This window comes from Lagopus leucura, unplaced genomic scaffold (assembly GCF_019238085.1).
Source record: "Lagopus leucura isolate 7727_CA_CO unplaced genomic scaffold, USGS_WTPT01 Super-Scaffold_73, whole genome shotgun sequence".
NCBI lineage: Eukaryota > Metazoa > Chordata > Aves > Galliformes > Phasianidae > Lagopus > Lagopus leucura.
The window spans coordinates 78,618,832-78,634,736 of NW_024962252.1; the positions used below are offsets into that span (position 1 = coordinate 78,618,832).

Below are 15,905 nucleotides of genomic sequence, written 5' to 3' on the forward strand. Positions count from 1 at the left end.
TTACTGATGAAATAATGTTCGTCACTCCAAGAGTCTATGTATATACAGTCTCATTGCAAGCAAGAATAAGCAGTTCCTGTTCCTCCTATACATTTGCTTGGAAGAATGCCTCAGAGTAATTCAAATAAGCCATGTTGCGTGTTAATGATCCACCTGACTGTGTCAAGGCCTGTGAGGTGGTGTAGTGCCTGATGAAGACATGGGTGAAGTTGCCTCACCAATGTTTGGGATATGGACACAATGGCTGGCAGTTTCCAGGCAGATTTTGATCCAGCTGTTACTCACTTGACAACAGCAGTTTGGAAGTACCTGAGCTTCAAATATTTCAAATATTATGCAACCAGGCCAAAAAGATTTCCAAAGAAGTGTGCTCATATAATGGGGAAATGCTCTGCGTTGCTAAAGCTGCAAAATCAAGGAAGTCACCTAGGAGGTAAGAGTTGTGTGAGAGAAAAATTAGTTTCTTGCTTTCGTGTGAAATTTGAACATCATCTAGGAAAGTAATATCATGCAGTCCTTCCTGGTACTCTATAACTGCCTAAGCCACAATAGCATGTTTAGGATCCGTATGCCTTTGTGTTGACTTCTGGTCAACTTCTGGTAGCAGAGGAATGAGGGGGCAAGTAGGCTTCATTGTGTTTTGGTATATACCAGAAACCAGCTCATTCTCAGATGAAATCATTGATCCATCATCTTACCTTCATGAAGGGCAAGTAGATCTCTGATGGACTGTTGAAATTTTTTTCTAAGATAGGTATTTTCCATTCAGAATTGAGATAATATATAAGCAGCTATGCTTATAATTTGCTTGTTAGACACCTGCAAGAACTGCTGCCAGGCAACATACAAGCTTTTGCAGTGGTTCCTTTGAACAGTTACCTCCAGCACACTGTGGTGAACGTGTTCTAGCAGTGGGGCTTTTTCCTCTCTTCTTGGCTGTTGCTGCTTATAGAGGTTAGTTCAATCAGGAGGCCTTCTGAGGCTTCTCAACCTGATAGAAGGAGGAGATTGGTTTGGACCAAAATATGCTCTATGATCTTAAGAGTAGCCTTTAAGTCTTTCAAAAGCTGTAGGTCTGTACTGGCTGATGAGCTGTTGAAAAGGAAAACCCTGGCAACATCAGCTTCTCTGTAAACCACAACTCTAGAGTCAGGTAGAGTTTTCATCAGAATGCCAGAAATGTATGTAACAGAAGATGCTACAACACTGCATGGAGAGCAGTTTGCAAGCAGGCACTAGAAGGCATTTGGATCTTGACAGAAAAGAAAGAGCATCACAGATTTGTAGTTTTGGTAGTTTCTGCCATAAGATTGTGTTGGCAAATTGAACAGTATTTTTATGGCATTATGTATCTATGTATGTTTATTGTTAGGAAAAAGATAAAAATAACACTGCTTGTGAGCCATTCTTTGCAAACAAGTTTCATCCCTTCGTTTTATTCATCTGTTGTCTGTCTGGACTATGCGTGTTGGAAGGTTTTGATGCAAGGGTCTTTTTTCATCAGGTTTTTGTGTAGTAAACAGCTTCTGTGAGCTTTGAGTTTGTAATTGTATGCTCTTACACGCTGAGAAAATGGGATTAGTGAATTGACCAGCAAAGAAGCTGAGAATATGTCATGAACATTTTTGACAAATATCGTAACATATGAGATTTCTGGCACTTTCTGTAAGAGCAATCTTACAGTCTGCTCTTTTCAAATATCACCATTTTTAATAACTAATATAAAACTAGGATAAAAATGAAATATAAAGTTATCTTGAAAACAACCTTTACCCACACTATTTAATTATATGGCATTAATACAGACATGAAGACTGAGTGGCTGAGGTTCCCAACTTTTTTGTTTTATTTTGCTCTTCTGCTCAAAAATGCCTACATTTAGTAAATCATACATACTCCTGGATCAGATGCTTTGTAGTTATCAGGAGTCTTCTCAGTAGCTACGGCTTCCTTACAGGAATATGCCTCTCTCTGTGTTAGCACAGAACTGCTGGAAGAAAGATAAGACATACCAATGTGAATTAACTTTTAGGAGAAAACATAGAACTGGTTCAAAGCATTCTGTAATGCATGTGGTCTTTAGTAGTTCAAAGTTTCCTGTATCCATTTGAAAAATTTCCAGTAATCTAAAGTGACTGTAAATTCCAGCAATTCTAAAGTGAAGAGTTTGCTTAGCAGTTGTCAGCAGCTGCAACGAGCATGAATCTGGAAAAAGGATTATTGTACCAAAAAGGATTATGTATGGTGCTACATCAGTACCTGTATGAGGAAACACATAGCATTTTTATGCCTGTATTTTTTCTAGCAAAAAAAAAAAAAAAAAATCCACCAATCTACACTTAGTATTTCATATGAGTTAGTTTAATTTAAAAAAGAGAAGAGACTGCTTTGAAAGTCGTGATTTGTCTTTGCAGGGTTTATTGAGATGTATGGTACTTGGTAAAACCGGTGGGTTTTGTTCTGGGAATTTAATATTACTTGATTCTTTTTAAAGGATTACATTATATAAGAATGTGTAATCACTGTGACTTCTTATTTTGTACTCCAAATTTATTTTGACACCTTGTAAGTTGTTCTCAGCCCTCTCATACAATGTTAGATCGTCACATGGGTGAGGGAACTGTTTGCTTTGTAGAATACAATGCCACTAATTAAAATTGAAAGTAAATGCACTGAATTAGAATCAGCTCATCCATCAAGGGCTGGCTACTGATTATTTACTGACAGCGCTTCATTTAGCTCTATTAATTACACAGTGGCACCGTTATATAAAGGTTATGAGTGTTATGTTCCTGAAAATTAAGAAGGAATACATGAAAGATAATTGTATGTGCTCAGCCCTGGAGTCTGGAAGTGGTAAATGTTAAATGAAGTGTTCATGTGAATAATCTATTATGTGTCATTTTTTTCTTATCAGCATTTTAATTGCGAGTGAATAAGCAGGGCAGCAGCTTACAGAGCCTGATAGGCACCTTATGCACGCTGCGGTGGTAGTGGCTGTATGACTCCTCAATAATGAAGGAGAGCCTGCCTTTTTACCGCTGCTGTAAAAATACTTCTTTATGCATTTGAACGTAATCCTGAATTACATTGGTTTATTGGTTTTCAAGTATTACACAGCATTTTGTCTGCAGTCTTCTACATTGATTACTCCCACTTTCCTTATTCTTTTATCCCTTAAATAATCAGTCTTTCACCACCATTCTCCAGATAACGTTCTCTAATCCCAGCTGTGATGCAAACTGGCCTCCAGTGTTCCTGCATAACAGCTGGAATACAGATCTCAATCACATCTGGTAGTCTTCCTCAGTGCAAAGCAAAAAGTTCTTTCAGTATCAGAACACACCAATGATAGGAATCTGAAGTCATATATATAATTCTGGTGATACGAATTTTGAAACTGTGAGTAGACATCTTCATTTTTCCAGTACATACCTAACTGGGTTCAAACATATAAACTCCGTTGGCATTCTTCTAAATAATTAGCCAGAGGATAATATTTTTTGCCTTCTCAAAAGTTCTGTGGGTTTATGCGGGAGGTGATGGCTTTTTGCTGTTTAAATTGGAACATGGCTTTGCGGTAGGGGGTTGTTTCTGCAAGTGAAGTCCAAATGCTCATTTCCTGTGAAGGATCTACTAGCTGTGGTTGTTTGGTAATAAAACCCTTTGTGCAAAGGAGGCATGGCGTGTATGGGAAAAGCCTGTGTGTGTGTATGTATATTTAAAACATAATTCTCGGTTGAAAAATATTGCTCTCTCCACATTCCAAAAATGTGGACATTGTAGTCTTGAAAAGACGATTAATGTTCATGCTTTTCTGTTCAAGAAGGGACTTGAATATTCTGTTTGGTCCTGAGCTGTACGTTTCCATCATAATGAGAGATGTTATTAACTCGGATCTGGTTATAATCAAAGCCAAAGCTGAGAGCAGCATTACTGCTGCTATACTCAGAGACTGCAACCATTAAGAAATTAGTTTTGATTAGTTTGTTTTGTAATGGTGTTGTGTTTTGACATCGTGTTGCATGATGTCAAGAAGGCCTCTTTTTAAAATCACCCTGAAAAAGTGCGGCTGGAAAGCAGATTCGGGCAGGAAAATGGAAAACAGATGAAGTAGCTGTACGTCACCGGGGGAATGCTATTTCTCGAGAGGATAGAAATGATCTAATTGCCTTTGATTTTTATGAAACACTATGAAAAGGAATCTGCTTATATATTAGATTTTACATAACCGGTCATTTTATAAACTGGAAATTGCAGTGTTTGTAACTTAAACTGACACAGTGCAATGAACAAGCATCTTTGTGAACAGCCCTCTGCCAGCTCTCTGGAGGTTGACAGGTTTGCATTTTCTTTTTTTTCTTTTCTTTTTTTTCTTTTCTTTTTTTTTCTTTTCTTTTTTGTTGCTTTACCTCTCCCTTGTCCTTTTAATCTTCACATCCTGAAGGAGGGTCACACTGTAATGGTGTTTGTGGAGGCTGAGTGGGAATGAAAGCCTCCTGGCTTTTTATCTGCTGCCATTGCCTTCTTTGGTCCTCTGGTTTTTCTGGTGGCTGCACCATCTGCCCCCTGCACTGCTGTGGAGTTACACAATTCCTGTCTAACTCAGAGTATACAGAGTATACAGGCAGGTGATTTCAACATAAGAAATATAGTTTCCAATCTCCATTTATTTGCCAGGTTATGTAACTCACAGAATGGACTAGTGGGATTTTTTTTTTTTTTTTAATTTTGAGATTTTTTTAAGTTTTGAGAAGCACATGCGTACATGAGCTGAGTGTTTTAAATGAAGTCATATCTGCAGCAGTGCATCACCCAGTTCTCTTATATTTGATACATCAAGTGTAACCCTAATTATTACATAACGCCCAAAAGAAAACCTTCAGTGCTACCAAAGTGAGTACTGATTCAGTAGCTGAAATGTCCTGTCTGCAAATCCAACATTACAGGTATTAATGAGAGTGGTGCTGGATCTACCATCTTTGGATGGGAAAATGGTCTCCTGCTGAATTCATCATCTTGTTGAGGTGATGTATCAGCCTAATCCCCAGTTTTGCCAAGTAAGCATTCAGTGGACTTGGTTGATGTGTGTGCTGTCTCTGAAGCAAGAATCCTACTGCCCTGCTTTACCAGGGTGCTATGAAGTACTGTATTGACAGCAAAGTAGTGCTGGCTATGCCTTGGTTGGTAGGCAGCGCTTTTTTTACAGCATTAGAATATACCTAGTCTACCTAAAATATTCTCTGTAATTTCAGTTTCAACCTATATTTTACCTTCTCCTTGACAACATTCTCACTATTGGTGCCCTGATCTTTGTGATGCTTGCTCTCGAGGCCTTGATGCTAAGCTCCCTTGTAGTGCTGCTTATTTTCTTTATGAACACACTATATATGTTTGTACAAACTGCATTACCTTCTGATCAAAAATGAACTTCAGTTAACAGTTTCCAATGCAAAAACAATTACAAAATGGTTTGCTAGGCAAGGAGTATGTTCTCTTTTGCTTATATTTTATCACGGTTGTTGTTGAAGTCTCCCATGCGTGTGCTTTTAATACATCCTTTCAGCTCTCCACAGTATCACCAAGGCTTTAACAGAGAACAATTGTATAGTTTGAGGACATGTAATATGTGACTAAAAGAAATATTTACATCTGGCATGATCAAAGCTTTTGGAGTATATGAATGTGCATGTAGGAGGTCTAATTTTTATGTGGGTGGATTAACAAAGAAGACTAAAACAGTGCAGTACTTAACCCCTTTCCCTTTATGAAAATTCACTTCCTGAAAATGAAAAAAACATGCAGTACCTGATGGTTATCTTTAGTTTTTCATTTCAGGGAGTAGTATTAATTCTTCTGCTTGTAACTACTTGTTTAAGGCACAGAGAATTTTTTTTGTACTTCAGCCCCTATAATGGCTTATTTAACAAGATGCTTATCATGTTGCTTGTATTTTTGCACATTGGAACATACAAGTGCTTTAGAGTTTTAATAACTGATAAGTGATCATTTTGATACAGCCTGCAGAACTGCTGTGGTAGGAACACTATGGCATTTTCCAGTGTTTGCTAATAGCCACATCTCCAGGTTCACTTTCTGCCATTTTAGTCCCTGTGGCTGTCGGTCAGGAGTGGGTTCTAGAAATCTGTTGGTTTTTTTTTTCATTCACTTATTTAAAATATGTAATTGCTTACATTATGAGAGGCTATTATTAGCTCTTTGAGTCATCTTGGTTAGCAGGCTGTTTACACGGCTCTGGTGGTGAAGCTTTGGGTGCTGGCTGACCCGCCCAGACAGCCTGCTGCCAGGGGAGGTCCTGCTCTCTCTCCTCTTGCATTCCTGCTCTGTGCAGGGGCCGTGGGACCTCGCTATCCCTAGCTCCAGCCGTGCCCATTCAGGCTGCAGGGCACGCAGCTCAGTTCACTCACCGAGCAGGAAAGCCCACACACTTTGTTGCACACCAAATCCTTATTTTGCTGTTCTGAGCATTAGCTTACCAGGTGCTCAGCAGAGGACCTGAGCTGGCAGGAGTTACGCATCAAGGCCATGGCCGGAGGCTGGTGTGAGGGAGAGAACCACCTGCCCATAGAGAGCTTCCAGCGTGCTCAGACCGCTGCTGAAGTCACAGTGTGAGTCATGAGCTCGGTATCAGGTGATCTGTAATTCGTGGCTTCTTCAAAAGCAGTCATGTTTTGCAGGCAAACTGATGTGAGGAACAGTTCTCGTCAGTTAATATGTCAGTGAAGACACACATTAATTTTTAGAAGACATGCACCTTTTGTGGGTACCTTAAAAGAGTAACTACACGCTTACAGCATTCAGTGCTGTTATTTTTAGAGCAAGGGGTCATCAAAGCCACAAAACATTCTTCCTGCTGAAAGCATTTTATACCTTTTAAATCATAAGGATGCAGTAACTTTGCTTGCTGTTCTTTCTCTGTGTCACTTCAGCACTCAAAAGCTAAGGGAGTAGATACACCTTTGAATACTTATTCCAGTGCTTTGTTGCCTATGTGGCAGTGGTAATCTCCAGCTCAGGTCCTGAACTACTCTAGTATCAAATACCTGTGTGAGCTGCTGTGGAAACCAGCTCATGGCAACGTGCTGTGTGAGCAGCTGGGGAAATGGTGAGGGAACCATGCAGCCATTCTGGTGCTCTGTGCCAGAGCCAGGGCAGGCAGGGCCGGGCTTTGATCTGCCCTTCAGCCTGTGTCACACCTCAAGTGCCAGGAGGCCATAGCGTTGGCAGGCTCTTTCCCAAACATCTGAAGCTTAAGTTTCAGCCTTATCAACGGGATGCCTCTATGTTTTCCTCTGGCCTCAGCAGCAAATCTCATGTGCTCGGTTGGCAGATCAGTTGAGTGCTGTCTGCAGCTCACGGGAGGGCAGTCTTTGTCTTTGGAACAGCGCTGTGTTCAGCCTTCGTGTTTTTCCTGTGTGTTACACTTCCTTTGTATATTGTTCTTGTAAATTTTCTCTTCTTCAAGAAGAAAAAAAAAACATAAATAGAAATACATATATATATAAAAATATAAATATATACAATTTCACTTGTTTTCACACAAGAATTCCTATACAAGCTTACCATGCTTTCTCATTACAAAATAGCCTTTTTTTCTGTGTTGCACTGTTGAAAAACAGCTAGCAAGCAGGGTTGATCTAAGCAGTACCTTTGTTTTGCTACTTTGTCAGTTTGGGGCATTTTCACATAATGATTAGAGGCCCCAGTGGGCACAGCAATGGAGGAAGCAAGCTTAGAGAAAAGACTTGGAAAGAAACATCATCAAAACCTAAAGTAAATGGTGTGGGAATGTGGCACTGTGCCCCTGCAAAGTTTCTCCCACTGACAAAACTGAGGGATGCCCTGATACTGTGGTAAGTCTTCACATGAAGGAAACAGGCTTGAAAGTTTGTCTCTTCCAGAGAGACAAACCGTGTATGTAGCGTTATTAGTGTCACCAGGAGATTGACTGCCTACCTTCCTGTGGCTTGTCCAAGGAGATTTCCATGTACCCTCATCTAACTCTAAGATAAAGAAGGGACCATCTGTTCTTTTTCCTTCACTCCCTTCTTTATTACAGTCCTTTGTTCTCATGGTCTCAAATCCTAATTCATCCTCCCTGATGTGCTCTGGACTTCGCTGGGTCTATCAGATACCATGTGCTCATCTTGTCATCAGCCTGTTCTGCCCACAGTTGTTTCCTGCTCTTCCCTACTCATTGGCATGCCTATTTCCCCGGTGATGGCATGCAGACCCCATTTTATTGTACAGTCTTTCTTCTGTGCCAGCATACACCAGAAAATACTCCAGAGCATACTCTGGAAAATGTGCTGCTGGCATAGGGAGCAGAAGGTGCACCCAGACCGTATTTATTGCGTTCTTCCTTCTGCATCGATTTTCCTGGCTCTGCTATTTACTTTGCTCATAAAAGGCAGTCCTCAACGATGACACATCCTTATGATGTCACTGCAGAGAAGTAAGGCTATTCTGTGAGCAGCTGTTTTTTTTGCTGGTGACTGTGGACAAGGGTGAATTCTGCCAAAATCTGTTTTACAGTAACGGGGATTTAACAGGGACTTGTTCATTAGCTGTCCCCTTCCTGTCCTCTTTCTCATTTAAAACAAAACAAAACAAAACAAACAAAAAAACAAAAAACAAAAAACAACTGCCCTGATGTTACCACTGGTGAAACCCGAATGTGTGAAAGCCGAGGCTGGGTCTGAATGCAGACAAGGCTGCTGGCCAGTGGGGAAGTTTAGGGAAGAAATACCATGCGGTGGATTGTTTTGTGTGCAGTTTTGGCATTTGTTTGTTCATTTCTTCAGTCCCCAGGGAAAATACTGTAGAAGCCGATAGCAAAAACTGTGTAAACAGAGCTCTGCGATGATATTGTAAACAGTGTCCGCTTTGCCCTTCTTTAGCATCTTCTGCAGACCTGTCTTGTGTGCTGATCTCATACATGTTGCGTATGTGTATATTGTACCATGTACAAAGGGACTGCATACCAAATAGTGACTCATTTTATATCCCAGCTCATATAATGTAGGCTTTGGGTTCCAGTGAGTCATCAGCTCAGATTTATGGCATAGCTGCAGGTTTGTGTAAATAGTCACCATGTTGGGGTGTCAGGACACAATCTCTGGAAGCGTTTCTAACAGACATCTCTGTGTACAGACATCCATAGTGAGGAATGTCACTGTGTGAGCAGGAAAAAGTATCAAGCATCAGTGTTTCAGCTGCTTTGTGTATGATGTTGGAACTGGAAAAAAGGCTCCGAGTGTCACAGAGACAAGTATCCATCTAACTTGCTTGCAGTCTGATTCATCATTATAAACATGTTTGTGTAAATCTTGGTCTTGCTATACATCAGTGCATGTCTTTTCTCTTGCTAGGCTTCACGTTCAGGGTCATGAACGCACCCCTGGCCCTGGACTTGGCCTTTGGCACGCTGTGTGAGCAGCTCCAGCAGTGGGGGCAGACACATGCTGGCATCCCAGTGCTGCTGGGGTGGCTGCTGGGAGACAGCGACCCAAGGGGAGGCCTGCAGACATCCACCCCAGTAAGTGACACCCGCTGCTGTCCCATAGCAGGGCTGCTGTGCTTCTGCAGGCCGTGGTGGGGTGGAACAGAATAGTGGAGTGGACTGATGGTCATTACTCCAATATTAATTGTATTACAATTAAAAATAAAAAATAAATCACATGGACAGTGCTTAGAATAAATAAATAGAGTTTGATGTCAGTGGCCTGGCAATATCAGCATGAAATTAAAAGACCAACAGTGAAATAAATCAAGAGGTACTTAACAAATGGCTGCTGGCTGCAGCTGCAGCTAATTGCACTTAGTGTCATTGCTGCTGATTGCTGGGTTCAGACTGCATGCTCTCCTGCCTCGCTACAGCCTCACTTAGCACTTGCCATGCCACATGGGTCCTTTCCTAATGGCTGTGTTTCCACTTAGGAAGAAGACGAGTGCCTGTTTGACAAAGGGGAAGTGAACTTCTGGGCAGAGAAGCTGACCAGTGCCAGGTTGCTGGGTAAGCACCTGCTGCTGCTCTCCCAGGTGACCCACCTGGCTCTGCCGGATGGAGGAGAGCTTGACCGACTCTCCCAAAGGGCCCAGGACCAAGCCCAGCTCATTGCCCGCCTCCTTACAGCCCTACCTCCAAGTCCAGAATTTTTGAAAACGGCAGAATTCACAAAATTGGCCATTCAGAACGAGCAAATATCACTCTGCCTTAAAATATTGAATTTGCTGCGGTCTGTTGACAAGGGCAAAGATTGAAATCTGAAAAAGTAAATTACCAAAAGTTCCTAAAAAGCTACAAAGTTCTTAAAAGTTCATTCTCAGGGAGCTGTCGGCTCAGCAAGGAGCCAATCCTGAGGGTATCCGTGGAGCTGAGACATGGCCATAATGAGCCCAGGAAGCCTGCCACAAACTGTTCACTATTCATGCTTCCAATGCATTTTCCATCCGTGAGTCCATTCGTTTTTTGTCAGGTGTGCTGCTGGGGACCGTTCCCTTTAAATGCATTTGCTAATTTAATTCGGCTGAGCATGGTTTGTTGTTGCTACTGTAGGAAGTAGAGCAGCTCAGCCTAATATTTTCCATTCAGCCAGGTGCAGGCCACCTGTTAGGGTATGTTTTAGTCCAAGTTTTGACCTCCTGTATTTTAATACCAAGAAAAATTTAGTTTTTTTTTTTTCTTTCTATGTGTGGAATGGTAATTATTAAATGGATAGGTTAAATTTTTAAGTGTTACTTAAATAAACCTTGGCTTCTTTCTTTGCCCTTGACAAGATTTTGACTGTGTTTTAAATGTTACTGCATTCTTCTCTGAACCTCACTTTGCTATTAGCCTTGTAGATGGACCTGCATCAGTTAACGCTTCGCGTGCCCGCATTTTCTGCAAATCGAATGGCCGCTGTTGTGAAACGTTGACGTTTTGCAAACCGCTTTCACTCGATGCGAGTCGAGCAGCGGCGCTGTGTGCGGCGCTTCCCGCGCTGCCGCCGCTCCGGGACAACCGGGAGAGCCGGGCCGGGCCGTGCAGCGCCATGGGCGGCCAGCAGGTGGCAGTAGAGCACCGCCGTGCGCGGCGGCACCGGCGGGCGGGGGCCGCGCGGCCGGAGGTGGGGCGCGAGGCTGTTGTGCTGCGGAGCGGGTTGCGCTTCCAGGCAGGGCTTAGCGGGGGCGCGAGATCGCACCGGGGCTCGAGCGTGAGCGGGAATCCGAGCGCTCGCTGTCAGTTGCAGGGCTCGGGGTGACGTATGTTACTTAAAGCGAAGCGCCCGGTCGCTCAAAGGGCAGAGTTAGCGCCGCGATGAGAGCTGGGCGCCTGTGCCGCGCGCGGTGCCGGGCGGTGGCCGCGAGACGGCAGCTCGCGTTCTGGCAGCTCCGTACGCCCCGAGGACGAGTCGGGTGCACTGGGTGCACCGGTGCCTCACGGCTTGTGTAGCAAGCGCCGCGCTCCCCCCTACTTTATAGGGAGCAAATAAAGGTCTGCCTGGCGGTCTCGTTGCTCGCAGTTACCGCGCACCAGCCGCTCGCAGGACTTTAACCCTTAGCCGGCCCCAGCAGCTCGCTAGGGACAAGCCGGGAGCAGCGGCGCCGGACTCGGGGCAGCACCGCACGCGGGCGGCACGGCCGCACTCCCCGGGGCCGGCAGTGTTACGCGGGGCGGGCGCCAGGGGGCGGCGCGGCGCCGAGCTCAGGTCGGAGGGGCCCTGAGGGGCGCGAAGGGCCGGACCCACCGGCGATGGGTCGGGGGGAGGGGAGGGTGGTACAGGAGCGCGGCGTGGGGCAAAGCCCAACGGGCGGCCGAGGAACGCACCCACCCCCAGCCCAGCGCTCGCAAACGCGCTCTGACAGCGCGCGCTTCCTGCTGACGTGGGAAGTTTGCAGCCGGGCACGGCTCGCAGTAGGGCGACCACCGAGCGCTTGAGCCTTGCGGACGCTAACTTCGCCTCCCGCCCGGCGGCGCGGGGCAGGCGCTGCGCCACTGTCACGGGGCAGCCGCCCGTCCGGGGCTGCGGGGGGGGAGGGGTGCGAGCGGCCCATGGCGCAGCAGCCCGCACCCGCCGCCGCCCCGCGCGCGGCCCTTTGTCCCGCGGCAGTTACGTGGCACGGGTTTATTTTCGGCGGGGCGGGCGGGGGCGGCCCCTTCCCGCGGGGCCCGTGCCGCCATGGCCGCCGCCGGGCCGCTCGGTTCGGGGCGGGGCGGGGGCCGGAGCGGGGCGGGGGGGAGCGGGGCCCGCCCCTGCGGGCCGCGGCGGCGGCGTTTATATGGAGGCGGCGCGGGGCGCCGCGGAGTTCCCGCAGGTCGCTCGCTGCTGTGCAGCCGCCGTCGCCGCCTCGGCCCGGCACCCGCCGTCCCGCCCGCCCCGCCGGGAAGGAGCCGGGACCGTCTCGGCTCCGAAGCACGCGGCCCCCTCCCGTCTCGTCGTGGCTTTTCCAAACCCTCCGAGGAGAGCGGGATCGTTCGGTCCTTCCTGTATTTCCGACCATTACAGGATCTAGAGATGTCTACGACGCTGTTATCTGCCTTCTACGACATCGACTTCTTGTGCAAGGTAAGGGGGGCGCGGGGCGCCGGGGGGTGCCGTGTTCGGGGCCGGGGCTCCTCCGCCCGACTTCGGCGGAGCGGCGGCGCGGGCTCGGCGCGGTCCCGCTGCAACCCGCTCTTTTTCTTCCGTCCCGCCGCCCCGCAGACGGAGAAGTCGCTGACCAACCTCAGCAGCATGCTGGACAAGAAGGCCGTGGGCACCCCGGTCACCTCCTCCGGCTCCAGCTTCGCGCCGGGCTTCCTGCGGCGGCACTCGACCAGCAACCTGCCGGCCCTGGCCGCCGGCACCAAGTTCCCCAGCCCCACCGGCTCCAGCTCGTCCTCCTCCTCCTCGTCCTCCTCCTCCTCCTCGTTCGGCGGCCTGAAGGAGCCGGGCTCCGGCGGCGGGGGCGGCGGCGGCGGCAGCCCCACGGCCCTGCTGAACAAGGAGAACAAGTTCCGGGACCGCTCCTTCAGCGAGAACGGCGAGCGCAGCCAGCACCTGATGCAGCAGCTCCAGCAGCAGCAGGCGGCGGCCGGCACGGGGGGCGGCTCGGGGGGCGGCGGGGCGCCCATCAACTCCACGCGCTACAAGACGGAGCTGTGCCGCCCCTTCGAGGAGAGCGGCGCCTGCAAGTACGGCGAGAAGTGCCAGTTCGCCCACGGCTTCCACGAGCTGCGCAGTCTCACCCGCCACCCCAAGTACAAGACCGAGCTCTGCCGCACCTTCCACACGATCGGCTTCTGCCCCTACGGCCCGCGCTGCCACTTCATCCACAACGCCGACGAGCGCCGCCCGGCGCCCGGCGGGGGCACGGCCGCCGCCCCCCCGCCCTCGGCCGCCGCGCCGCACCAGCACCACCACCACCACCACCACGCGGCCCCGCACCCCGCCGGCAGCACCGGCGACCTCCGCGCCTTCGCGCCCCGCGAGCACCCGCTGGGCGGCGGCTTCGGGCACCCGCGTGGCGGCGGCGGCGGCGGCGGGGAGCGGCCCAAGCTGCACCACAGCCTCAGCTTCTCCGGCTTCTCCGCCCACCACCACCACCAACACCACCCCCCGCACCCGCACGGCGCCGCCCCGCCGCCGCCGCAGCCCGGCGGCCGCTTGGAGGCCGCGCTGCTGGAGAGCCCCGGCGGCTCCCGCACGCCACCGCCGCCCGCCTCCGCCTCGTACTGCGAGGAGCTGCTCTCTCCGCCCTGCGCTAACAACGCCTTCGCCTTCTCGGGCCAGGAGCTGGGCAGCCTGATCGCGCCGCTCGCCCTGCACACGCCCGGCTTCGCCGCCGCGGCCGCCGTGGCCGCCGCCGCCTACTACCGCTGCCAGCAGCAGCAGCCGCCGCCGCCGCCCGGGGGCTGCCCGCCGCCCCCCGCCTCGCCGCCCTTCAGCTTCCAGCCCCTGCGCCGCCTCTCCGAGTCGCCCGTGTTCGACGCGCCGCCCAGCCCGCCGGACTCGCTCTCGGACCGCGAGAGCTACCTGAGCGGCTCGCTCAGCTCCGGCTCGCTCAGCGGCTCCGAGTCGCCCGGCCTGGATTCGGGCCGCCGCCTTCCCATCTTCAGCCGCCTCTCCATCTCCGACGACTGAAGGGTGGAAGGAAGGAAAGAAGGATGGGGCCGCGGGCGGTGGGGCGCGGGGAGCGAGCCGGCCCCCCTCTCTATTTGTCTGTTGTCGTTTGTTTTTGTTTTTTTTATACGCGTAACCTATCGATGTACACACGAGAGCTGAACAAAGCGAAAAGCGTCGTGCGAAAGGGCGACTGACGTGAACTGAACAAACCTATTTTTCTAGAGAGACCTTGGAAGAAGGGGGATTTGTGTTTCGGAGTTGTCCTTCTCGTTCTCCGGAGACGAGTTCTGATCCGCACCAGCAGCACCATTCCATCCGGGAACGCGGCCGGACCCACCGCGAGCTTCTCCAGCGCGAAATCCAACATCCTGCCAAGAATATGCCTTGATAACAACCTTCTATTTTTTTTATATATCTATATATTATTATTATAACAAATGCTAAAACCTTCATTCCAAAGTTTAATATTGGTTCCATTGCCACCACTTAGTGGATGTTTGGCTTAGAACAACTTTTCTTTTTCGTTGTTGCTTTATTTGGAAGCACTCGACCGAGTTTAGTTTGTAATTGTTGGAGAATAACTGCTGATTTTTTTTTTTTTAATTTTTTTTTAGCTGTTTTGAGTTGATTGCATGAATGAGTCACTGCACACAACTCAATATGAAACTATTTAACTTATTTATTATCTTGTGAAAAGTATGCATTGGTAATTTGTTCATACTGTATTTATCGGGTATGATGAAAAGCAATAGATATATATTCTTTTATTATGTTTAAATTATGATTGCCATTATTAATCGGCGAAATGTGGAGTGTGTTCTTTTCACAGTAATATATGCCTTTTTGTAACTTCACTTGGTTATTTTATTGTAAATGAGTAAAATTCTTAATTTAAGAGATTGTATGTAATATTTATTTCATTAATTTCTTTCCTTGTTTACGTAAATCTGAAAGATTGCATGGTTTCTGTATAGAAATCGGTCTCGATGCTGTGGAAGTAGTTTGAGGAATTTCTATGGGATTTTTTTAGAATGTAAATGGTTGTAGCCCGTCCGAGTAGAAGAAAACCAACAAGAGACTGACTTTTGGCAATCAGACTTCAAAGTGGCGAACCTGATGCAGCCTCGTTCCAAGTATAACCAAAAAGTGTTCCTCGTTGCCTAACTCCACCACTCACACTGTGATGTAGTCTCAACGGATGTAGCAATAATTGGGGTGCCCAGTATTATGCCTCACAGTGCCTTCTGGAGGGTCCACGCTTGCCTTAAATACTTCTCAACCAAATGAGTATTTCTCTTAATGCTTGAGGTGATAATTTGAATGTAGGGATGGGTTTTGACTACAGCAAAATTTCACCACTCTTTATTTTGTAAGAATGGCGGCCATCTTTGGATCTGAAACTTTATTCACAAGCATATCTTGTTTAATTGAATTCCAAAACATGTAATATTTTTTTTTTTCTTATGTAGAAAGTCGGGAGTTTTCCAAAACTTTCCTGGACGGTGGATGAATGAGCGGTAGCTTAGTTTTGTTTGTACATAGGTACAGATTGAGCACTATGTACTCTTTTGGACTACTTTAACAGAAGTATGTTTTGAATGTAACTAAAGGATAAGTCAACTTGAGTTGTAATATATTTTTCGGGAGTCAGTTCACTACAAATTGTGTGAGACTGTAAACTTTGTACTGTAAATGTTTTGTAGTTCTCCCAATAAAATTTTTTTGGAAAAAAAAAAAAAAAAAAAAAAAAAAAAAAGCAACACCACCAGCCCCTCACCCTTCCTTGCCTGCAGG

General features: G+C 47.5%; 2 protein-coding genes across 2 annotated transcripts in view; both read left to right on the forward strand.

The window, feature by feature from the left end:
* Positions 1-10,796, forward strand: part of THADA (THADA armadillo repeat containing) — a 153,449-nt gene extending 142,653 nt beyond the window's left edge. Inside the window, exons 37-38 of the mRNA XM_042884616.1 lie at positions 9,393-9,559; positions 9,961-10,796. Coding sequence (XP_042740550.1) covers positions 9,393-9,559; positions 9,961-10,284 — 491 coding nt within the window. The 3' untranslated portion in view covers positions 10,285-10,796. The remainder of the gene's footprint in view (positions 1-9,392; positions 9,560-9,960) is intronic.
* Positions 10,797-12,358: 1,562 nt separating this feature from the next.
* ZFP36L2 (ZFP36 ring finger protein like 2) lies at positions 12,359-14,224 on the forward strand. Its single transcript, XM_042882719.1, has 2 exons — positions 12,359-12,572; positions 12,711-14,224. Exons 1-2 carry the CDS (start codon positions 12,522-12,524, stop codon positions 14,127-14,129), a joined length of 1,470 nt encoding a protein of 489 aa, XP_042738653.1. The 5' UTR covers positions 12,359-12,521; the 3' UTR covers positions 14,130-14,224.
* Positions 14,225-15,905: the final 1,681 nt, after the last annotated feature.